Source organism: Neofelis nebulosa, chromosome 6, assembly GCF_028018385.1.
Source record: "Neofelis nebulosa isolate mNeoNeb1 chromosome 6, mNeoNeb1.pri, whole genome shotgun sequence".
Classification (NCBI taxonomy): domain Eukaryota; kingdom Metazoa; phylum Chordata; class Mammalia; order Carnivora; family Felidae; genus Neofelis; species Neofelis nebulosa.
In genome coordinates, this window is record NC_080787.1 from 7,463,623 (window position 1) to 7,488,277 (window position 24,655).

The following is a 24,655-nucleotide window of genomic DNA, read 5'->3' on the forward strand; positions in this document are numbered from 1 at the left end:
CTCAGGGAAAAGTCTGTTGCACAGAAAGTTGAAATTCACATCCCCCCTTCCTGCATCATGAACTTTGAGCGTCCATGCTTAAATCCCCCAAGTGCAAAGGGACAAATCCGCTTTTCTTTTCTCTTCTTATCTTTTAAGAATACCATACAAGTTGCCTAAAAGAAGGGTGAGAAGACACATAATGAATGCTAGGTAAACAGGAGCTCTGAATCTCCGAGGCCGGGCTCCTTCTGAATTCTTGAGCTCAAGGATGCGCTCTGCCGGCTCCCACTCTTCCAAGGTGCAAGCGGGTGGTTTACTCCCCCACCCAGGACAGTTCAAATAGATACAAAGAGCCACGCTCCAAATCAGAAGGAGATCTCTGGGGCCATAAACCAAGAAGGAACTCAAAGTCAAGGCGATGAGTAGGATCTGAAGCAAGGAGGCTCCCAAGCACAGGTTTAATTTTCCGCGGCTGGAGACGGGCTGGAACGCTGTCATGGGAAAAGGGGTCTGCTGTGTAGGCACTGAGCATGGGGGGAGCTGGAAACGAACCATCTGCAGGAAGCTGGGGGTGACCCCTTCGCCTCCTCTTTGAGCTGAGGACGAGGAACTACAGACAAGTGAGGAGGTTTTCAGCCACGTAGGGGTATCGTCGAAAATGAGCCAAGCAAAAGAAACTGAAAGGTGATGACCTCGACTGTGCCCTTGTGGCTCTTCCCAATCCACGTTGCTTATTGTCCAAAGTGAGTTATGGAATAGTCCACACTGCATGGCAGCAGGTATACAAACTTAAGTTGCAGACAAAGCATTGCTTTATATAGTTTAGGAACCCACCTACGTGTAGTTAAAACAGTATGGAGAAACTTCACTGAATTTATGTGAAATGGTTTTGTTATTATGGGGTGTCAAAAGAGAAAGGACAAGGAAAACCAACAGGGAAGGTCAAGCTGATCTGTAACATTATATAATTCACATATTTCAAAGAAAAAAATTAACAAAAATTCACAGGGAAAAAAACACAAGGGAGAAAAAAAAAAGATTCCACTTTTTGTATAAATCTTGTTGGATGAATCTCGTTAATGATTAGCAATTCGAGTCCCAGGGTAGCAAAGAAGCCTCAGCCTTCTGCTGGGAGTGAAGGGAGAGAGCACTAAGGAGTAGCCAGTTCTGTCTAAGTCATCCCTCGGACACTAAGTTGGTGAGTCACTTGTCCTACTGATTCATATGAAACTCTAAGGGTCCTTTCTGTGTAAAGACTGACCATTTTTATATGCTCCCAGAGTCCCAGGTTTTCTCATATTGATTTAAAAATAAGGTGAGGGAAGATGTAGAAACCCCTACTTTCTTTCTTTTTTTTAACGTTTATTTATTTTTAAGAGACAGAGCATGAGTGGGGGAGGAACAGAGAGAGGGGCAGGCACAGAATCTATAGCAGGCTCCAGGCTCTGAGCTGTCAGCACAGAGCCCGACGCGGGGCTCGAATCCATGGACTGTGAGATCATGACCTGAGTCGAAGTCAGATGCAAAACCCTGTCTTAACAAGGCAGAGGGAAGCGGGGTACAAGCAGGGAGCTGAAGTCTTGTGCCTGATCGTCCATAAACGCGCATAAAATGTCAACTGTGGATGGCATTTTCAAGAAACAGGCACTCTAGTGAGGGGTGTAGAAGCCGAATTTGGGGGGTTAAATTCAGGGGCCTGTGAACCAAGTATCAGCTCTTTTATTTACCAACTGGGTGTCCTGGTCGAAGAGTGTCAAAATCTCCACCTAGGGTTGATGTAAGCTGGTCGGTACAGTAGTTAGGAGCAGAGGCTGGCATGACTTCCATTATACCGACAGCTGGCAGGACGCGAGGAACAGATGGAGGGTAGCGTCCAAGAAATATTTCCGATAAGAAGCAACGGGCCACCACCTCTCCATCCCTTACACGAAGATTCGCTGCAACCAAGACGTCTGTACTGGGCTTTTCTCTTGGACGGATTCATAGTGGCAACAGGCTATTCCTGGCGTGCTGAAGGACCCCAGCCTCTTGTAATCAGGTTTATCCCCTTGGTTTCCTTCCCGGACCAAAGAGGGGCCAGGGCTGTGACATAAGATAAGGCTGGGGGCAGCTCTCGTCCAAGGCAGCATCTAGAAGAATGCCGAGCTGAGTTATGACTCACGAGATGATGAAAATGTAACCAAACCAAGATGGCTGAGGAGAGAAGAGGAATTGTGGAGATGGGGGTGATGGAAGGGCACTGGGGTCAACAGCGGTTGGTAGGCGGGGCTGAGGGCAGGTGAAAGATATCAGAGAGAGTCTCAAGGCGGGAACATAGGAGCTGCAACTTTTTTTTTTTTTTTTTAATTTTTTTTTTTTCAACATTTTTTATTTATTTTTGGGACAGAGAGAGACAGAGCATGAACGGGGGAGGGGCAGAGAGAGAGGGAGACACAGAATCGGAAACAGGCTCCAGGCTCCGAGCCGTCGGCCCAGAGCCTGACGCGGGGCTCGAACTCACGGACCGCGAGATCGTGACCTGGCTGAAGTCGGACGCTTAACCGACTGCGCCACCCAGGCGCCCCGGAGCTGCAACTTTTTGATGGCACTTGTGACCTCACAGACGTTAGCGGGACACCCCTGGCTTGAAACCTAATGGTCTGCCGGAAGTTGACCTTCAGTGTGATTCCTTGGGAGCACTGCCTGGAAGCAGAAACATCTCAGGATGCCATATACAGTCTCTGACCCAGGCGACCAGCACAGTGTTCTGGACCAATACTGGAAAATCAAGGTAGCTGTTTGTGAAAAATTACCATATCATAGATACGGTGCTATCATAGACATGGGATTGGGCATTGAGGTTTCCAGAACAAGGCATGTCTGGCTGTCTAGAATAGAGATAATAGAGAACTGAAAGGACCTGAGGTGACTTTACCCAGGTTATTATTTAAGCGTCTGCTTCCAAGAAAGCTGATACCCTGAGAACACTGTTAATAAATACTGAGATAGTACTCCCGTTTAGGAGTCTTGAAAGTGACTTGAAAATGGACAAAAAGATCTTCCGTGGAATAGAGAAGTTTCACCGGGGATGCCATCCTGGAGACATAGACTCAGAGCTGGAGAGTTCAAGAACTCCATCTTGCCATGATACAAAGGTCCCAGACACACACCTTCAAGAATAGGTCAAGTTGTGGGAAACCAGGAACGTGGCACGCCATAGTGTTTTCATCCAGTGGAATGTGGCCTCAAACCCAGGGGACAGGATGTTGCTCTCCGTCCTCAGGGCCAGCTGTTAGGCAGTCCAGGCATAAAAGCAAAGAGTAAAATAGCCTTAAGTTCGAGATCACTCTATAATCACTATATGCTGTTGCTTGTCTGTGGAATGATTATGGCACCATGTGCAAAGTTTGGCCAGCTAGGATGTCACGGACGAATTTCAGTCCCTGAGACTCAAGCTCACGGTTCTCCTGGTGTCCCCGAAAATGGCGTAGCATACAGTTGAAAGAAGCCACGAAAAGGAGACTGCAAGACTTTAAGTCCAGGTGGTTTGAAGAACACGGTCCAGGTAGGCAACAAACTGATTGTTCATAAAGCAAAAGGATGCTCAGTATATCACACGGATCAGACAGCATCAGTCCTGGAGAAGCCAACAAGCCACACAGAAGGATACTTGGTTCGTAGAATTGGGCCAGCAGCCACAGGTCAGTGGAAATAAATAACACTTGGAATTTAATCCTGGGACTTGTGTAGGATGGAATCCCTCTTTATTCTTTTCCGTGAGAACCACCACGTCTGTGGGAAGTGGGAGGGCCTAATGAATCTCCCGACATACTTATGTTTGTAGAGGAGTTTGGTCTGAGTGCCTTGTGCTGGGACGTAAACTAAGAATGAACACGGATCCCAGGCACCAGACTCCACATGTGTTCGTTCAGCAGGGAAACGGGGCCTTTGTTCCTGGGGGGTGGTGGGGGGTGGTGGTGCAGGGGAGACTTCCCTATAACCGGCTCTCTGGAATTCCTGAAACAGGGTGTCAAATGATATAAATCCCTCTAGGAAAAATTTTAAATGCCGAGGGCAAAATAAAAAATGTGGGTTCATAGTAAATGGTTGCACGAAGTGCAGAGGCCCAAGGGGAAGATGGGTGACGGGTTTCCTTACCCTGGTGGTGCGCTGGTATTTCCCAACTGGCTTTCCAGGGTGGGAAAAACACATATGCAAACACACATGGGTATATTATAAATTTTATCGGGGCGCCTAGGTGACTCAGTTCGTTAAGCATCCAACTCTTGATTTTGGCTCAGGTTATGATCTCATGGTTTGCAGGATCGAGCCCCATGTTGGGCTCGGTGCTAACAGCATGGAGGCTGCTTGGGATTCTCTCTCTCCCTCCTTCTGCCCCTCCCTCACTCACACTCACTCACTCTCTCTCAAAATAAATAAATAAACTAATTTTTTTTAAATTTTATCGATAGAATCTGAGGCACACGGTTTACGGATAATAATACACAATACTGTTATTATAAGTTCTGTATAGTCAGTTGATTATCATGTAGTACTGTCCTTTGTCTCCAGGTTTATTGAGGTGTAGTAAACAAATAGACATTTTGTGTATCTAAGGTGTAAAACTTTCATGTATTTTTGCTAAACGCTGTGTTGGTAGCAACCTATGGCTGAAATCCAACCACAGTTTGACAAATGAAATTGAATCTCAATCTGCCAATTCTTCCCAATATATTTGTTGTCATTAAATGTCATACCTGATCTACTGTTGAATTACTTCTCTCTCATACAGATTATATTCACCAGACCGAAACCATTTTCAGCTTCCACACTCTGAAGCACAATAGTCCAAAAATTTTCATTATTATTTAGCTTTTTATATAGTTGCAGGGATCGGAACTGTTTGATTCTACATTACCATCTGCAAAATGCATACATTTTCCAAATTAACTTCATGGTACTAAAATTCACAATACCACGTGAGAGTTAACATAAAATTTCTGACACTAATATCTTTATACATTTTTTAAAGGGAGAATTCCATACAACGCCATACCTCCTTCTCTTCCCCCTTTATTTATTTTTTATTTTTTATTTTTTTGAGAGAGAGAGAGAGAGAGAGAAAGTGCTAGCCAGGGAGAAGGGCAGAGGGGGAGAGCGAGAGAGAATCCCAAGCAGGCTCTGTGCTGTCAGCGCAGGGCTCAACATGGAGCTCGGACTCAGGAACCGGGAGATCGTGACCTGAGCCAAAGTCAAGAGTTGGACGCTTACCTGACTGAGGCACCCCCGCATGTCTAACGTAATATTATTTAATAAATTTCTTAAGTCCAGGAAACCAACAAATCAAGCCCAAATTTGTACCATTCGTCTTTTTTGTTTCTCCACGTGAATACTCCAGTTGTGGCCAGTTTCAAGCCACCAACATGACATCACTGAATTCAGAGTTAGGAAGAAATATGCACCACCACGTTTTTATATAGTATTCCCACCATCTAGATGCGGGACACATGAACGAGTCCAAGAGCATACCCAAGAGTAAAACTCAGTGACATAATTATGGAGTCATGGGCTGCAAAGATCCACCTTTTTAAACTATATTTTCTTTCATTCCAAATTTATACAACTTAATTGCCAATAATGGCTGTTTTCAACAACCAGCTTGCAAAATTCCTAGAAATGTAGCAGTCTGCTTTTGCCGGCCCACGTGACCTGACTCCAATACCCCACGGTCTTACCCCGTACCCTCCTCTCTGACGGAGCCATCTTGTGTTCTCGGGTTTTCCTATCTCAATTCCGGTTCTGCCTTCATCTATTTATGTAATTTTTGCCTATATAGCTTAACATTTCTGATGATGCCTGTTTGGTTGTCATGTTGTTTTTTTGTGCGTGTGTGTTTGTTTGTTTTGTTTTGTTTTGTTTGGGACTGCCATGTAAGGTGCTTCTACAAAAAGCCAACCGCCCTCCCATCCAGAAATTATTGTATTTCTTGGTGAGACAACGGTCAGATGTCGCATGGCCCTCATGAAAGAGTCTAAGGAAGGGGAAACTAAGAACATGATCCAACATCAAAAGTTGAGAGGGCTCAGCGTCTTAAGCTTTCATCTGTGGCTGCTAAAATGAGTATATTCAAACATGTGGGCCTTGTTTCTGATCTCAGACCCAACTGCTAAGGAATTACATTTTGATCATCCAATTTTACCTCCATTTTCCCTGCCAGATTATAGACATGGTTTTAGTTTTTCATGCTATGGGTCAGTTAAAACCAACCTCACAATCCCAACTACCTGTTAATTAAACAACAGGATATATAACTTGAAGCCAAGCAGATCCTGCTTCTAATAGAAACATGGTGCATCTGAGGCGGTCGTGGGTCCAAATTGTAGGGACCCCAAACAACTATTAGTGCCCAGATCCCCATGTTAGTTATTTCCAGAACTTCACAGATACATTATCATCTGTGGCCATAAATAATACGGGATTAAAATTGTATCATCACATGCAAATATGGTCCCCAAGTATTAGTGACATACATACAGGAACCCTCACAGGGGGTCAAATGGGGAAGCAGTTCGGGAATCATGGGGGCACTAGAAAGCAGGTTTTCGGGTGCAGTAGAAGATTCCAGAGGAGCACAGTTCTGAAGTGACCCACGTCTGTGGTGGCTCCGACAACGACGACAGTAGACTATGTGACAACCACTCGTTGAGTGCCAGACCTGCGCAGTCTATTGAACCCTTGTGATCCTTGATGAAGGTGCTGCTGCTGTGGTGGTGGTGGCTATTCTTACTAACAACAGATAAGAAACGGAAACACACAAATCTGCTCCTGGTGACACTTGGCACATTAGGTAAATCATGAGCCTGGATTTGAACTTGGAAATGCCCAGATCCAAAGCCAGCACTCTTACTCTGGCACACAGGGACCACTCTAGATCCTAATAATAAACAGTTCCTCCCGTTAGGCATGGTGCACCGGTTGTAGGAGGCCTGGAGGGAATAATGATCCTCCCAGGACCCCACCCACATGAAATGGCCTAGCTTTAAATTGTTTGGTGACCACTGTTTATGCGTATCAGAGGAGTCTCTCTTGGCTGACACCTGTGGATTGCATATTGCCCCGATAGGTGAAAAACATCTGGGGAAAGAACATGATGGCCACCATGACGGAATTGAGTCCCACAGCAGGGAAGACTAAATACTCCCAAGATACACGAGTGGATGAGAGTCTCGTTCCCAAGAAAGGTAAACTCAAACCTGACTCCTTGGGTTTAGGATTTGGTAGTGGATTCTTTACGTGCACTGTCATAAGACAAACAAATGAATTCATATAAGTTGTTGAATTCTTTTTAAAAATCAGGTAATATTAATGTGTGCTTTTCAAATATATGAAGGAAATAAATATCACTGTTCGAAAAAAATCTTGCATTTCTGAGGATTACCTTTTAATCTTTGTCCATGTGCATTTACAGTTTTTGATAGTGCTGCCAAATTTGTATACACCCACTATTGTGTATTCTTGTCGCTGCATGGAATATTGTAAACATAATTGTATGGCTTAATTAGGTATAGTAAGAAAACTTTTAATTTGACCACACATACTTTTCCATATTGCTTTATAATACTCACAACTATTCTTAAGGATGCGTATTAGTGTTTCAGGATGTCCAATAGAGCATTATTTACCTGAAAAATCCTCTTGCGGTTGGAAATTTAAGTTAGAGTTTTGTTTTGCTACTAAGCTATCTTTACATATATTATACATATGCAAACATTCTTTAACATAGCACTTGTCCGAAGTTGGAATTATTATTTCTTCAGTGTGTATTCCTAAGAAATGAAAATTTTGATGCAAAGGCCGTAAATATTTCCTTTCCACTGGCCACCATAGAGACCTTAGTATTCAATCTGAACTAAAGTGAAGCCACATGGAGGATTTTAAGTGGAAGAGGGGGTGATCTAATTTGTGGCATGACTATAACAGTTCATTTGCTATACTGTAAATAGATTGGAGGGGCACCTGGGTGGCTCAGTCGGTTGAGTGTCCAACTTTGGCTCAGGTCATGATCTCGTGGTTCATGAGTTCAAGCCCCGTGTCAGGCTCTGTGCTGACAGCTCAGAGCCTGGAGCCTGCTTCGGATTCGGTGTCTCCCTCTCTCTCTGCCCCTCCCCCAGTTGCGCTCTCTCTCTCTCTCTCTCTCTCAACTAAATTAACATTTAAAAAAAACATAAAATAGATTGGAAGCAGGAAATCAAGTTAAAGGCTATTGCAAATATCCAAGCAAGAGGTGTTGGTAGCCAGAATCCTCTGGAAACAGCTCTAAACCAAGAGACAGCAATGGCTCTGGTGAGAAGTGGTTGGATTCTGTACCCATTTTCAATGTAAAGACAATAGTATGTTCCAGACAGACTGGATCTAAGGTGCAAAAGAAAGAAATCAAGTGTCTGGAAGGATAGAATTTCCATCATCTGAGTTGGGAAAGAATGTGGGTGGACCAAGCTTGGGAGGGAGAGCTCAGGCATTCAGTTTGATAGATTCAGAATCTATTAAGTTTGATTTTTTCATTAGCTTATCAATTGATTTTTAGTGGAACAAAAAATGACACATCTTAAAATCAATGGCAGCTTTAATTTGACAAAACACACTGCTACAGTATTATACCTTGACTTTATTTTGATTTAAAATATGAGATATTGTTCCAACTTTATTTTTCCATATATCTAACCAGCTAGCTCAGAATCACATGTATAATTTAGCTCTCCTCCATGAATTGCCGTAATGTCCTTTACTCACTGTATGATTTTTTTGGATGTTTTTCGATTGTTCCTTAGATTTTCTCTTTTTATTGGTGTCTTATTTTAGCCTTGTAACAAATTTCAATGCTGTGTAATGCAAACATCTTTCAATGTGTGCCCTCTCCTCCAAAAAAACCTTTCATGTAGTCTGTTAATATATATAACGCATCTTTATTATTTGATGCCAACCGTATTTATTTTCTATCCCTGCAAACATATTACCACAAACTTAATGGCCTAAAATGACACACATTTACGATGTCACAACTTCTGTGGGTCAGGGGCTAAGACATGCCTTGGTTTAGTTGGTTCTTCTCTACATCTCACAAGGCTGCAATTGAGCAGTTGTCCAGGTTGTGTTCTCATCTGGAGGCTAGACTGGGGAAGATCCCACTTCCAAGATCATTCAGGTTGTTGGGAGAATTCATCCCCTTACAACCGTACAGCTGAAGGTCCTGGTTTGGGCAGGATTTTGGCTAGAGGCCACTGTCTTGTCCTAGAGGTAGCCCATAGTTCCTTACCGTGTGGGCTTCTCCAACTCTTGGCGTCCTTTATCAAGCCCATGAGTAAAGTATCCAGCTTCAGTTTGGAGTCTTATAATTAAAATCATGAGAGTGCATCCCTTCGCTTGCTGGCTAGAAGCAGCTCACAAGTCTTGCCCCCATTCAAGTGGAGGGGATTAGACACATTTGTGAACTCATGAGGTGGGAATCATTGGAGTCACCCTAGGCTCTGTTTGTCACATCATGTTAAAAAACAAGTCTCCTGGACTCTGATTAGAGTAGTATCGAATTCTTCCATATAGAACCTTCAAGTTTCAAAAGTCGATGATTTCATAGTGTCAGTGCTCTCTTCCAGCGGTTAAATACTATGCCTATAAGATATTTATTAATTTGCACACACTCACACATACATACAAACTCACACACTCTCATGTAGCTAAGGGTAATCCTTGAAAATATTTCACAGCCAGCATGACGCTGGCACCAATCTATTAGAGTGGATATGGCTGGAATGATTCATCCATTATGGACATAGGACAGAAACAATCTTTAAGGACACATGTAGTAGATTGTAGGAAATACTTATTAGCAAGCAAGCATCAGGCTTAGCCTTTTAAACACATCCTCTACTTAATCTTTCAGCAACCTAACGAGACCGATGTTCAACCCACTCATTTGTGAGCCATTAGTCTCTTGGTTTGCTGATACTGTTTTTCAGTAGCCTTTGGTCTCTAAGATCCCAGGCCATGTGGAGAAATCAGAGAACACAAGAACTCACAAATTATTAGTTGACTTGATTGACATGAGAAGTCACCACGCAGCTTTGAATCAGGAAGGAAAACTTTCACAAAAATATTGTATTTGAGCTTCTCACTCTAATTTGGGTATGTTTTACAGTTTTTTTTCCCCAAATTCTGCCTCCCCCACCCCATTCACTAAATGAGAAAACAGTATGTCCTTGTGGGGGAAGACTCTTTTGTTATCTCAAGGTACCTCCTTCCTTGAAGTTTTGAGGACTTCTTGAAGACACACAGGGACCTCTTATCCCACACCATGTAAACCCCACAGATAAGTGCACTTGACTTACAGCAAAGGTATTCTCATGGGGTCATCTAGGACAAAATAAAAGCCATCATATACTTGCCCAACAATGGTTAACAGCATAGACACCAGACACATAGCGGGTCTCTCTGTATCTATGTCCTTCTCATCCATAAAATGAGGACAGCCGTGGTAGCGGCTTCAGAGGATTTAGTGAATTAATTCTCAGTCATTATGTTCCATGACCTATCGGAGCCATCTGACGCACCTGCTGACTCCCTCCTCCCTGAAGCCCTTTTCTCCTGGGCTTTCAGGACACCACACTCTCCGAGTTTTCTTCCAAAACCTACTGATCATCCCTTTTCAGTTTCCTTTGTTGGTCTCTCCCCATTCATTTGGCCTTTCTAAACATTGGAACCCCCAGGGTCAGTCCTTGGTTCTCTTCTCTCTGTGTTCTCACTTCCCAAATATCATGGCTTCAGGTATCATGTGTAGATTATTAACTCCCAGTATTATACCTCAACTCCTACCTCTCTTCTAAACTCTAGAGTTGTGTATCCAACAACATTCTCAACACTCAGAGTGCCTAAAAGGGAGCTCTGTTGGTCCAACAATAAGTTGTTGATCCCCACACTCCCCAAACCCCTGCTCTGGCCACACAACTCCCTTCCTCAGTGAACCTCAACTCTACTCTTTTAGTTCCTAGACAAGAACCTCTCTGGTGCCCCTCCCCCACTGGTCTATAAAACCTAAAGTTTGATTTAGTGTGCCTTTCCCCCACCCCGCGGGTCCATTTGGGATCCGATTACATTTTCCCGCTTCTGCTGCTCCCACCACAATCCAATGTTCCTCACTTCTCTTCTGCATTATTGCAATAGCCTCTTCCCGGCAACAGCCATCTTCCCCAGAAATACAAAAACAGCCTTGAATGCTGTGCTCATTTCTCTTTCTGCTATTTTTTTCGCTATATTTTTTCATAGTTTGTAGTTGTCAATTTCTCTAATGAGAAAATCTTTCTAGGGGCTTGATTTTATTTTATTTTTTTATTATTAAAAAAAATTTTTTTTTTAACGTTTATTTATTTTTCAGACAGAGAGAGACACAGCATGAACGGGGGAGGGGCAGAGAGAGAGGGAAACACAGAATCGGAAGCAGGCTCCAGGCTCCGAGCCATCAGCCCAGAGCCCGACGCAGGGCTTGAACCCGCGGACCGCGAGATCGTGACCTGAGCCGAAGTCGGATGCTTAACCGACTGAGCCACCCAGGCGCCCCTAGGGGCTTGATTTTAAACTTTAAATGAAAGCTTGTCCTCAATGACTGGACGCATGTGGAGAACAATCATCTACCCCAACGAACAATTCCCTCAGAGTTTAAAAAATTACATTTTCTATATATAATGTGTAATATAGGACATACAATATAAATTGTGTAATTTAATTAAATTTAGTTGGTTAAATTATGTGACTTAAGTAGGTACATATACATATACTTCCTTATATGTATATAAAATGTATATTTTGCCACATAGGTATTTACTTCCGAGTAATTTCATCAACTATAGAATACAATAACCCAAGAACGGGAGAGACAAAACCATAGGAAGGATAGATGCCTCAGAGCAAGTCAGTCTCTATACAGTCATGGTATGAAAACAACCTTCAGTTCAACTCAGTGATTGCCTCCTTTTGTATCTTTCCTACAGCCAATAGCAAAGCCATTTAACTCACTAGGTGATGGTCTGTGGTACCTTCCCGTGGTATAACTTGTGAGAAGCAAATGATGGCTTAATAAGGAAAGCACTAATGTCATGTTATGATATTTCCAGTTCTAAGCTTCCGCTCCACTCGCTATGGAATAGCCTTTATCGCACATTTCTGCAATTTTATACTGACGGCACAGTATGCTGCCATCAACATCAGCATGGTGGCCATGGTCAACGGCACAAGCCATCAGTCCCAGTTTAATGGCTCCACCGAGAGTTTGCCTCTTGACGCACTTGGTGGCTCAAATGATGCACCAAACAGTCTTCCAGCAGAGGTAAGCAATACGAGATTTAAGCTGTGTCCTTGTTTGTGCTGTTTGTTTAGAGCTTATATGTTAAAAAGTTTTATTTGGGGGGGGGGGCACCCGGGTGGCTCAGTCAGTTAAGCGTCCGATTCCTGAGATTTTGGCTCAGCTCATGATCTCACGGTTCGCGAGTTCGAGCTCTGCATTGGGCCCCACGTTGACAACACAGAGGCTGTTTGGGATTCTCTCTCTCTCTCTCTCTCTCTCCCTCTCTCTCTGCCCCACCCCTGCTCGTGCTCTCTCTCTCTCTCTCAAAATAAATTAACACTTAAGAGAAGTTTTACTTGGCAAAATAGTGATTTGAAAGCAAGTGAGAGATATAAAGAGGTGTCTTCAGTAATGTAAGAACCTTCCTGTAAACGGCTTACTACAGCATTCTCTGTTTCTTCAAGGCCCCTGTGTATGACTGGAGCCCTCAAATCCAAGGCATCATTTTTGGTTCTGTCAACTATGGCATGATGCTGACAACGGCTCCCAGCGGATACCTGGCTGGAAGAATAGGAACAAAGCGTGTGGTTGGCGTTTCTTTGGTTGTGTCCTCCCTTCTCGTTATCTTCACCCCGCTGGCGGCTGACCTGGGGCTAGCCTTCCTCATTGCAACTCGAATAGTCCAGGGCCTAGCCCAGGTATCCAGACAGTTTGCGAATATGAAATGGATATGAATTTCTACATGGCACCACATACCAACAGCTCTAACTGTTTTGACTTCAGGGCTCGATATTTGGGGGCCAGCACGCGCTTTGGGAGAGATGGGGTCCTCCATGTGAACGAAGCCGCCTCTGCACCCTCGCTCTATCAGGTAGAAACACATAACCGAAATGAGTCCACTCAATCCAACATTCTAACTCTGGGATACGTGAGAATTTCTCTGTTGAATGTGTTTTTCTTTTTTCCTCAGTGGTGACCAAATATTTATAAATTAAGGAGATGGGTCCTTTGTGCCATGACTTTTAGTTATTTTTTTTTTTTAATTTTTTAAATGTTTATTTTTCGGAGAGAGAGAGAGAGAGAGAGACAGAGAGAGAGACAAAGTGTGAGTGGGGGAGGGGCAGAGAGGGAGGGAGACACAGAATCCGAAGCAGGCTCCAGGCTCCAAGCTGTCGACACAGAGCCCGACGCGAGGCTCGAGCTCATGAACCCTGAGATCGTGACCTGAGCCCAAGTCCGGATGCTCAATTGACTGAACCACCCAGGTGCCCCGCTTTCTGTTATTTTTCCCCAAGTTGTCATTTATAACACGGCTTTGCTTATAATGACTTTTCCTATGTGTAAAAAATATATTGTTGCATATTTAAATTGATCATCCTTTTCTTTTATGGCTTCTGGATTTTGAGTCATAGATGGACAAGTTACAAAAGCATCCACCCACGTTTTTCCTTGAACTTGCCTGATTTCCTTTTCATACCTAAATTTCTAATACACTGAGAGTCTATATTGGTATTCTATGTATGAGGTACAGATCTAACTTAATCTTCTTTGGCAGAGTTCTCAGTTGTTCTGAGAACTGCTTTCTGATCATGATTTGCCTGGACAGTATATCTGGAATGAATATTCTAAAAATATTGGGGAAGAATGAAAAACAGAAAGAATAGGGCTAACAACCAGGAGATTGATGAAGTAGTTTCTGGATAAGAAAACTGGGGTAACTCCCCAGCTAACTTACGGATCACGAGGGAGTCAGGGACTCTTCAAGCCCAGAAAACAAGACACACATACACACACACACGCTGACTGATCTCACCCCCCTCTGGACCTTCTAGAGCCCTTTACAACCCTGGAGAAGTATTTTCTGTCACCAGAGCTCATATCCACTGATAGGGGAATAGTCCACTAATTTGGACTATGAGGAAACTCACATCCGTCATCGCAGCTGACTAATGGGGCTTCTCAAGGATTGAGATTGACCCCCTCCCCTCACAAAACCTCAAACATTTTAAAGAAAACAAGAGCACAAAAGAGAGAGACCAAACTCAAAAACCGTGAGAACAAATCCAAATGAAGAAGAAATTAAAAGAAACTTTTACATGATTAACCAATACCACGGGAGAGATCTAAGGGACTATGTATCATAACATTTATTTAAAAAGAAAAAACCATCAGAACGGCGAGCATCCAAAAGACAAGAAATAATAAGGGTTGGTGAGGATGTGGAGAAAAGAGAATCTCTGTGTCCTATTTGTAGGAATGGAAATTGGTGCAGCGACCGTGGAAAACAGGAGAGAGCTTCCTCAAAAAGCTAAAAATAAAAGTACCAAACCACCCAATAACTGCACATCTGAGTATTTACCCAAGGGAAATGAAAACACCAGTGCAAAAGACATATGCAGTCCTGGGTTTACTGCAGCATCGTTTACAATAGCCAAGATAGGAAAGCAGCCCAGATGTCCACCAATAGATGGATGGATGAAGAAGATATGGTGTGTTTACATAATGGAATATTATTTGGTCACCAAAAAGAATGAAACCTTGCCATTTGCAACAACATGAATGAACCCAAAAAGGCTGTTTCTCTAAGTCATGTAAGTCAGACAGAGAAAGACAGTATCGTGCAGTCTCACTTATACGTGGCATCTAAAAGCACCACCAAATAACAATAACAACAGGAAAGAGAAACAGACTCATAAATATAGAGAACCAACCAGTGGTTTCCAGAGGTTGGGTGGGGGTGGGAGATAGGCCAAATAGGGGAGGGAGATTAAGAGATACAAACTTCCAGGTATAAAATAAATAAGTCAAGGGAATGAAAAGTACGGCCTAGGGAACATACTCGATAATGTTGTAATAATTTAGTATGGGGATAGACGGTAACTATGCTTACTGTGGCATTTTGTAATGTGTGTAATTTTCAAATCACTATGTGGTACACCTGACACTAATATCAACCATGCTTCAATTAAAAATTTAAAAAAAGTAATTAAAAAAACCAGACTGCTATAAGAATAGTCGTTGGTAATGAAGAGTATAATCGCTAATATTTTTAACTGCAATGAGTGGTCTGGATACCTAAATGAAGGGAGACGGCCTTCCATGGAAAGCATGGAAGAAAAGTTTAAAATCTCGGAAGGAAGATAGTGACCTTGCAGAAGTAGCTGCTCCCTCCCTCTCGTTTCCTGCTCGCACACTTTTCTCTGGTTCCCGCACATCTCCGATTGAATATGCCCGTGAATAGCTAGAGTCTTGTGTTTATAATTATTGCCTACTTAGTATTATGTGTCTGCTGCTCTTTCCACCTTTTTCTATCTACATTCCAAGACAAACATGTCATTCTTAGTGAATTACTTATCGTTAATGAACATGGCTTATGAATCCTATCTCTCTCTCGAAAATAAATAAACCTTAAAAAATAAGAAAAATTAAATTAAAAACTAAATAAATAGATAATAAATAAAAGGAACAAACAAATAAATAAAAACTCACGCATCTGTAATTTGACAAGTTGATGTTAATCTGGAAAATAAAAACACATAATAGCCTAGTTTTGGAAAAGTTGTTGGAAGGAAGGGTGCCCTACTATGTATGAGAATGCTCTGTGAAGCCAGGGAAATCAAAAGTGTTATTAGCACCGTAACAGACAAATCTAGCTTTCTGCCTGCATGTCGCTTAAATGCCTTTACAAAGAGGTAAGTGTGTGTGTAGATACATATTATATATGTTTGCAGGGAGGAAAGCTATGCAACGATATATCACATAACAGGTAATGGTTAACATTAGAGACAAGAGTGGGAACGGACGGGGGTGGCACGTCGCGGGACTCTGCTTCGTGATAATTTATTTTCTCAATAAGCATATGTCACATGACTTGTGTAATTAAAAATTAAAATAACACGGGAGGAAGAAGCACGGCTGTTGTCTGCAATGCTATTAGGGAACTGCCAGAAAAATGGGCCCTCAGGAGAACTAAGTGATAAATCTGAAGTTCACGTATTCTGATATGCTAGTCTGGTTATGGTTGGTGACACCACGTTAACATATCATCCGTCATTCTGTCGGTGTCTATCCAGTGGCGGTCCACAGCCCCACAGGTTACTCTGTCTCTTTGCAGGAATGATGCTGGGAACCTTCACCATCATCCTCCTGGGTGGCATCATCAGCCAAACCCTCGGGTGGCCTTTTGTCTTCTATATCTTTGGTAAGCAGCTCTCTCCCCATTCCAGGGTTTCATATTCAGGGCAAGTGTCCAAGGATCAGTCTGCGATGCTATCTATCTGCCATAAAGCATCATTAGCACGCAGTGGTTGGGCATGCGCAACCCCCCCCCCCCACCTCCCCCTGTCCCTGGTTCCGGCTGCAGGTGACAGGCTTGCAGAGCAGTGGTTTGGGACAGATGAAAGAAAGACGCACAGAGAGCAAGCCACCACTGTGGGTTTTCTCTCCCATCAAGTGCATCAGGACAGGGGCCTGGGTTGGGTGCAAGTTTCCAAAAGGAGAGAAAACACTAAACATCAACAAGGCGAAGGCGAGGAGGGACCACAACCTGGAGGTCTAGGGCAGGGCACAAGAAGAGGGAACTCAGCAGAAACAGAACTGAGGAGATAAATCTAAAAGCCGGGAGAGTGTGAGGCAGGAAAGAGCACCCAATAAAGGCAACGGCATACAGAGGAAACCCGGTTATTTGTGGGGCACGTGCGTGAAGACATCATCTGAGCCCGTGGTGGGGAAAATCACTGGAAAAGATTAAAGAACAGAATCGAGGACTTGCAAAGAATCGGAGACAGAGTCTGTTTCCACAAGACAGACTGAAAACATTGACAATTCAGAGGCAGTTGGGTAGAATGCCCACCGCCTTCTTTCTCCAGCGGCTCCAGAGGAAGCGCTGGGGGGCCCTTTGACAAATGACGACGCAAGACCTAAAAAGATCGAACTATTTCTCTGCAAGCTAACTGTAGCGCAGACAAAAAGCTCAAAAATCTGGTAGAGGAAGACAAAGACACTCAGCACCCACCTCGGTGCCATCCACGATGTCTGGTTCCCATCGCAGATTACCAGGCGTGGCAACATAAAAGCAGGAAAACACAACCTGTAAGAAGAAGAGTAAAAAGATCAATCAAAACGGACGCAGAACTGGCACCGAGGTTAGAATAATGGGTGAAGGGTGGCCAAAGTCAATGAAAACTACACGCTCACAGACCCAAGAACAATGGGTCTCAAGCACAGGCAACATGAAGAAAACGACACCAAGTTATAGGTAACCAGATGGCTGAAAGCCAGTGATAAAGATGAAAATTTTAAAAGCAGTGAAATCTAAATACATATCACACACAGAACAGAGACAGTGAAGAGGGTAGCCTTCCTGTCGGAAGCAACGCAAGGAGGAAGGCAGTGAAATAAAAGTTTTCACGTCCCGCAAGGAAAACAAACAAAGAAACAAACCGTCAACATAGAATTCTGGGGGGAAAAATGTCAAAAACGGACAAAATAAGGACATTTTTCGCCACACCGAAGTTGAGAGACTAAGAAATTTAAATTAAAAATAGCAGTACCGTTTTCAATAGCATGGGCAAGTACGTAACGTAGGAATAAATCCAACAAAAGGTGGGAAAGACCGATGCCCTGAAAACTTTCTCATGAAAATAACAGGATTCTAGAAGAGCCAAATAATTTTGCAAATGAGTTACAAAGTTGGAGGACTCACACTGCCCGATGTTAAGACACAGAAGATTACGCCATCGGGACACGGCAGTGTTGGCATATTGGCAGAAAATAAATCAGCGGAGCACAGTCCCAAACAGTCTCACACATAAAAGGTAAGTTGATTTTTGACAAAGATGCAAAGGGAATCCAATGGACAAAGGAATAGGCTTTTCAACAAGATGTCGCTCAAAAACTGGATACTTTGGTCCAGTCTTATACCCTACACAAAAACAAACTCAAAATAAATCCTGGACCTAATTTTAAAATCTGAAGTTACTATCCTTCCAGAAGAAAGCCTATGAGAAAACCCTTGCTCTCTAGTTAGGCAAAGATTTCTTAGACGTGACACCAAAGGCTTGATCTGTAAAATCACAAACTGATAGGCTGGATTTCATCAGAGTAAAAACTTGTCTTTACGAGCCGTTATTAGGATAATAAAGACAGGGAAAAAATACTTGCAAAACACGTATGTAATAAAGACTTTTATCCAGAATGTGTAAATAATTCTCAACACTCAATTATAAGAAAACAGAACAAAAAATGGTTTAGCAGTGGCAAAGACGCTTCAGAGAGGGAAAGTAAACACATGGAAAGGTGCTCAACATCTTTCGTCATGAGGGGAATGCAATTAAGGATGAGAGAACCTCTGAACACCTGTTACAATGGCTCATTGTGACACAGTTAAGAAATGTGGATGTGGTCTCTGTCCCCAGGTTCCGACCCAGAGCTCCTAAAACCCTTGTAATTGCCTGAGTGTTATGAACATCTTTTGTCCTAACGAGACAGCTCTTGGTGGACCCGAGACAGCTTCACGATGAGGGCTGGGCACCAGAAAGAACAAACCCCGATTAGAAGCTTGGAAGTTTCAGCCTCCATCCTCCAGGAGGGAAGGAGGCTGCAGGATGAGTTAATAATCTATTATGCCTACGTGATGTCACCTCCCTAAAGATCCCTGAACCGTGGGATCTTCCAGATCGGTGAACACCTCCATGTGCTGGGAGGGTGGCGTATCCCAGCTCCACAGGGGCTCCTGTGCTCAGAACCCCTTCCAGACCTTGCCCTGTGTACCTGTTTGTCTGGCTGTTCATCTGCAGCCTGTACAATATCCTTTGTAACAAACTGGCAGACTTAAGTAAATGTAAGTAAATGCTTCCTTGACTTTGGTGAGATGTTCCAGCAAATTATCAAAACTGAGAGGGGGTTGTAGGAACCCCCACTTTGCAGTCAAGTCAGAAGCGTGCGTAACCCGGGGACCCACTGCTTGTGACTGGCATCTGAAGTGGGGGGCAGCCTTGTGGGACTGAGCCCTCCCCCTGCAGTGTCTGTGCCAACTACCAGTAGTTAGCGTCAAAGGTGAGCCAAGCTGGCGTCCGTGGAGAACTTGGAGGGTTGCTTAATGCGAAAACCTACACGTTTACCGTCGAAAGCGCTGAAAGGGACAGCTTTCCTTTGATAATATTAAAAAGGTTGAGAAAACCAAGTCCTAGGGTCTGTGATTTCCATACATATGAATAATCAAGAGATGTAACAAAAAAAAAAAACCAACAAAAAGAGGGTTCTAGAAAGTTGTGATATTCGTGCGCTCTTTTTTTTTTTTTTTTTTTTTTTTTTTTTTTTGAGACTTGCAAAGGGGATATTATGAGCAAGGGCTTGTCCCAGGACTTGCGCTCGAAAATGTGCCAACAGAAAAGAAATTTCCACAGAAAGCAGAAACCGGCATGGTAACCAATTTTAAAATCTGCTTACAGGAGGCATTGGCTTCGTCTACTGCCTTCTCTGGTTTGTTCTGCTGTATGATGACCCCGTCTCTCACCCATGGATAAGCGTCACAGAAAGGGAGTATATCGTATCTTCCTTGGCCCAACAGGTACACGTAAGGGCTGCGACCATCTGCAGAGAGCTCGCGTCGGCCTCTGCATTTCGAGGGGGTGACGAAGCTCACGCGTGGGCCCGGCCCAGATCTTACCGTCCTAACCAGTACGCTTGTTTCCAGGTCAGCCCTCATAAGCAGCCTCTTCCGTTCAAGGCCATGCTCAGGTCTCTACCCCTGTATGCCATTTGTCTGTGCAGTTTCAGCCATCAGTGGCTGATCACCATACTGATTGTATACATGCCAACTTACATCAGCTCGGTGTTCAACATTAATATCAGAGACGTGAGTGCCTTTCCCTCTGGGCCTTTCCCCAGCGCGCATGACTCACCAATCACTTCGTCTTCACAAATGGTTCCATCCAGGAAAGCGTATCCTCTACTACCTACCACGAAATGATCTAATATTTAACACTCACGCTGGTAGCTTCTCTAAGGACATGACTGAAAAGGCTCCTGATGTTGTTAAGAAAGTAGGATTTCAGGGGCGCCTGAGTGGCTTCGTCGGTTGAGCATCTGACTTCAGCTCAGGTCATGATCTTGCCGTTGGTGGGTTCAAGTCCCCCCTCGGGCTCTGTGCTGATGGCTCGGAGCCTGGAGCCTGCTTCGGATTCTGTGTCTCCCTCTCTCTCTGCCCCCCGCCCTGGCCATGCTATGCTCTCTCTCTCTCTCTTAAAAATAAAATAAGCATTAAAAAAAAAAAAAGAAATGAGAAAGAAAGAATGGCCTTAGGGGCGCCTGGGTGTCTTAGTCGGTTGAGCATCTGACTTCAGCTCAGGTCATGATCTCACAGCTGGGTGAGTTCGAGCCCCGCATCTGGCTGTCTGCTGTCAGCCTGTCAGCACGGAGCCCAGAACCTGCTTTGGATCCTCTGTCTCTCTCTCTCTCTCTCTGCTCCTCCCCCGCTCTCAGGGTTGTCTTCGGGGTTGTCAGTATGATTATCAGTGGTTTCTCAAAAAAAGGTGTGGGCTCACCACCCCTATTATGATGATTTACTCACGTCTTTTCCCCCTCAGAATGGGTTCCTGTCTGCCTTTCCTTTTATCATTTCCTGGGTCACTGGTATCCTGGGAGGCCAACTGGCAGATTTCCTCCTGACCAAGAATTTTAGGCTCGTTACCGTGAGGAAAATTGCCACATTTCTTGGTAAGAACAGGGCTTGAGGGTCAGATGATTCACAAAACATATAAATACAACAGCCAAAGGTGTATCTCATTGTTTAATTTGTCTGTTCCTCATTCCTAGGAAATTTCCCCTCTTCAGTGCTCCTCGTGGCTCTGTCCTACCTCACCCCTGACTACGTCACCACAATGACCCTCCTTGTAGTCTCATGTGGGTTAACCCCCTTCTGTCAGTCAGGGATCTATATCAACGCCTTAGACATTGCTCCGAGGTAGGATGGTCATCTCCACTCTTATATTTCACCTATTCTGAAAAAGACTTAGCCCGAAGCTTTCTGGGAGCCCCAAACTTTGGGACAGAATAAATCACAGGCAAGGACCACAGATGGACCTGTGGCCATTTTTTTCAGGGATGTGGGGAGAGGGGGGTTATTGATTTGTCTCAGTGCCTCTCACTGAACATACACAGTGCAAGTCCTTTCTGATGTAATTACACGAGCAAGGCTGAAGGATACCGTGAAGCATCTCTGGATCTAGCCTGGAACATTCCTGTCACCCACAGGCATTCCAGTTTTCTCATGGGAGCCTCAAGGGAATTCGGATACACAGCAGCTATCCTGGCACCCACCATCAGCGGGTTTCTCCTCAGTCAGGTAGAGTGTTCGGGTCAAGGACTCTGAAAATGTTCTGCCAAATCCATTCGTAAAGTTAGTAGCGTCCCTAAAGCATGTGCTCGCGTCGTAGAAAATAAAAGCAAACTGTGGGTAACTTTGTCATGAGGTCAACCTGGCAGAGAAAAATGTAGAACAATTCCTTTCGTGACCTCAGTCTTTCCTTGTTCTGAAGCCAAAGAAGTGCTGATCCTCTGGCAACATTCAGTCTTTGAAACTGAAATCACACAGCCGTACCGATGTCGTGAGATGGTAAATTCCATGCCCCGATGCAACTTGCCACGTCTTTGGCAACGCGGTGAAATTTTCATTTGCATAACCATCCCAAAGCAGAGATAGTAAAAGCAGATGTGCTGACGTGTCTCGTACACGCAGACATGATTGTGGGTATTTCATACGCAGTAATCGCATTTAATTATTGATGCCCATGCCCATTATGAGAATGGTATATTGTGATCCTCACTTCCTAATGATAAAGCTGAAAATCTGATAGAACAAGTCTTTCCACTGAGAGGATGCAGAGTCAGAATTCTTCCTTCTTAGACCTGTCTAGCTCCAGAGCCTACAGTGTTTCCCCCACACCACAGCAACGCAAGAAGAAAACACTCTTAGCGTACTTGGCGTGTCATGATTTGCACACAAGAGAAAACACATGGCACTTCGATAAATAGTGACAAGCGCAGTTCTGTAGGTTAATTGTAAAGGTCCCCAAATCCCATTTATTAGGAATATTCTAAATGCACTCTGAAATTCTTTCTTTCCAACCATCAAGCCTCTTGCAGGAAATGAACGTCTACGTGGAGAGCCATTAGCAAATATGGTCTTCTAAACTATAAATATGGGCTCGTAGCAAAAAAAGGATGAAGGAGGAAACTTTACTGGAGGTTTTGTGTCCTCAGGGTCCCGAATTCGGATGGAGGAATGTCTTTCTGTTGTTGTTTGCCATTAACCTATCAGGATTGATCTTCTACCTTTTATTTGGAGATGCAGTTGTCCAAGACTGGGCTAAGGACAGGAAACTCACTCGTTTATGAAGGTAAAGGACAGTGGTTTCATCTATGCATTTAACTAGAGGAACACTATTGAAATTTTTAATTCGACGTCCTTTTTCTTCCTTAGTTATCTCACCTCGGTAGGATGGAAAGTCACTGGGCACCTCTCTTCACAAAGGAGAAGCCTTCAGTGATGAGAAGACCAGGGGAGAGAACCTTGTTTGCTGCCATTCTTTTCACATCTGAGATCGGTTCTTTATGTTGCTAAGATTTCCTCTGGGGGAAAATATCCAATGAGTGAAAATTCAAATAAAGTGATAGCCACGAACAAAGTTGTCATCTTCATGGAATTCCCGGTGGATTTAGAAGAACTGTTGTATCAGAGCTAACTGGCCAGACTCACAGTTTCTGGATCTCAAAACAGGAATCGGTGTTTTGAGGCTCTGAATCTGAGGACATAACCTCACTAGGACAATAGTTTTTCCTATTTGTAAAAGGGAGTATTAATTTGTATTTGTTAGATCGGATACGGTCCACACGCCCCTGCCTTTGTGTGTTCCACTCTTCGCCCGGCTTAGGCCCCGGCAAGCTGACCTGTTTTGTATCCATACTCCCGAGTCCACTGGCCTCTGCTGGATTTTCAATGCAGGCTGAAGAGTGAGGACAGGGAGTATCTCTGTCTCTACGGTCCCTCCTGTGGGGTCTGCCGGTGGCTGACGCTTCCCCTACTGTTCAGATCACCTGACTGGCAGGACTTCCACACATTCTGGTTGCTTCTCTCTTCTCCTGTGCCTTCAGGCTTTTTTTTTTTTTTTTTTTTTTTTGCCTTCACTCCATTCCCAATCCTGTGTAAACTGTCTCTTTTAACACCGTCTTCAAATTACCTACCTGGTGTGAGTCTGCATGTTTTCCTTCCGGGAACCAGCCAAGTCAGTGGTTCCATCATATATAAAGTTCACAGCATGAAATGGACCAACATGTTTGTAAAATGGTAATTTATAGGTATCAGTGGGTTAGAGCATGTGCAGAGGGGCCAGGGCCATTTTCTCAGTTGCTTGCTCCCCGTGGTGATCTTCACTGTGTAGACAGTACAGCCAGCAAGTCATTTCATACAGAGGGGATGTGATGGTCACAGTTCTGAATGAAAAGCCACGGCAAGAAGATAGAGGTCAAATCTGAATAAATCCAAAAACAATTACTGAGATCTTGCTCCAGTCTCGAATCTAGGTCCTTGAGGTCGGAGAGTCACGATTCTCCAGTCCAGTGTGGAGGACAGACATAATGGCTGCCAGGGCATGGTCTTAGGCACGTGGCAGAGGAACATACCGTCCGTTAGGGGAGACTACGTGAATGGTTACGATCCCATGTGGAAAAGCATGGTGGGGGAGGAGGGAATTCCTTCTGCAAGGAATTCCTGAGCTAAATAGGGAGTTTTATGGTAAGATTCTCCACATTGGAGCCCCACTTGTACAAAAGCATGGGAACAAGAAACAGGATGGATTCTGGGGTGCCTGGGTGACTCAGTCAGTGGAGGGCCCGACGACTGATTTTGGCTCAGGTCATGAGCTCACGGTTCGTCAGATCGAGCCCCCATCGGGCTTTGTGCTGACAGCATGGAGCCTGCTTGGGATTCTCTGACTCCCTCTCTCTCTGCCCCTGCCCCACCCATGTTCTTGTGTGCTTGCTTTCTCTCTCTCAAAGTAAATAAACCTAAAAAAACCACAAAAAACAACAGGATGGATTCTGAAAGGAATCATGCATGATCAGTTGGGAAAGAACAGAAGAGGAGCTTAGAGAGGGGGGTATGACCAGTGCATAAAGGTCATGTTTGCCACGTTAGGGAGCTTGAGGGGTATCCCACAAAGCAAGAGTGACAGGCACAGATTTTCTCTCTGGATAGAACACTCTGGCCCAATTCCAGAACCGGGAAGTCTATTAAATGACTGTCTGCGGTGTGGTCCGCATAGCAGTGATGAGGACTGAACCAGGGTGGGAAGAGCTGGGGTG

General features: G+C 44.0%; 1 protein-coding gene and 1 long non-coding RNA gene across 5 annotated transcripts in view; one reads left to right on the plus strand and one right to left on the minus strand.

Annotated features, from left to right (window-relative positions):
• The window catches only part of LOC131513662 (uncharacterized), a 99,940-nt gene that overhangs the window by 34,218 nt on the left and 41,067 nt on the right, over nucleotides 1–24,655 (minus strand). Inside the window, exon 3 of the long non-coding RNA XR_009262701.1 lies at nucleotides 17,307–17,381. This is a non-coding gene — a long non-coding RNA (uncharacterized LOC131513662). The remainder of the gene's footprint in view (nucleotides 1–17,306; nucleotides 17,382–24,655) is intronic.
• SLC17A3 (solute carrier family 17 member 3) lies at nucleotides 86–22,980 on the plus strand. Of its 4 annotated transcripts, none has more exons than XM_058732784.1 (13): nucleotides 86–761; nucleotides 7,085–7,202; nucleotides 12,123–12,334; nucleotides 12,757–12,990; nucleotides 13,076–13,163; nucleotides 16,407–16,493; nucleotides 19,744–19,862; nucleotides 19,989–20,150; nucleotides 20,881–21,010; nucleotides 21,110–21,257; nucleotides 21,548–21,638; nucleotides 22,556–22,692; nucleotides 22,776–22,980. In XM_058732784.1, exons 2-12 carry the CDS (start codon nucleotides 7,109–7,111, stop codon nucleotides 22,688–22,690), a joined length of 1,500 nt encoding a protein of 499 aa, XP_058588767.1. In that variant the 5' UTR covers nucleotides 86–761; nucleotides 7,085–7,108; the 3' UTR covers nucleotides 22,691–22,692; nucleotides 22,776–22,980. The 4 variants fall into 4 exon arrangements, with proteins under 4 accessions (XP_058588767.1, XP_058588766.1, XP_058588768.1 ...); XM_058732783.1 differs by lacking the exon at nucleotides 86–761 and adding an exon at nucleotides 1,065–1,180; XM_058732785.1 differs by lacking the exons at nucleotides 86–761; nucleotides 19,989–20,150 and adding an exon at nucleotides 1,065–1,180.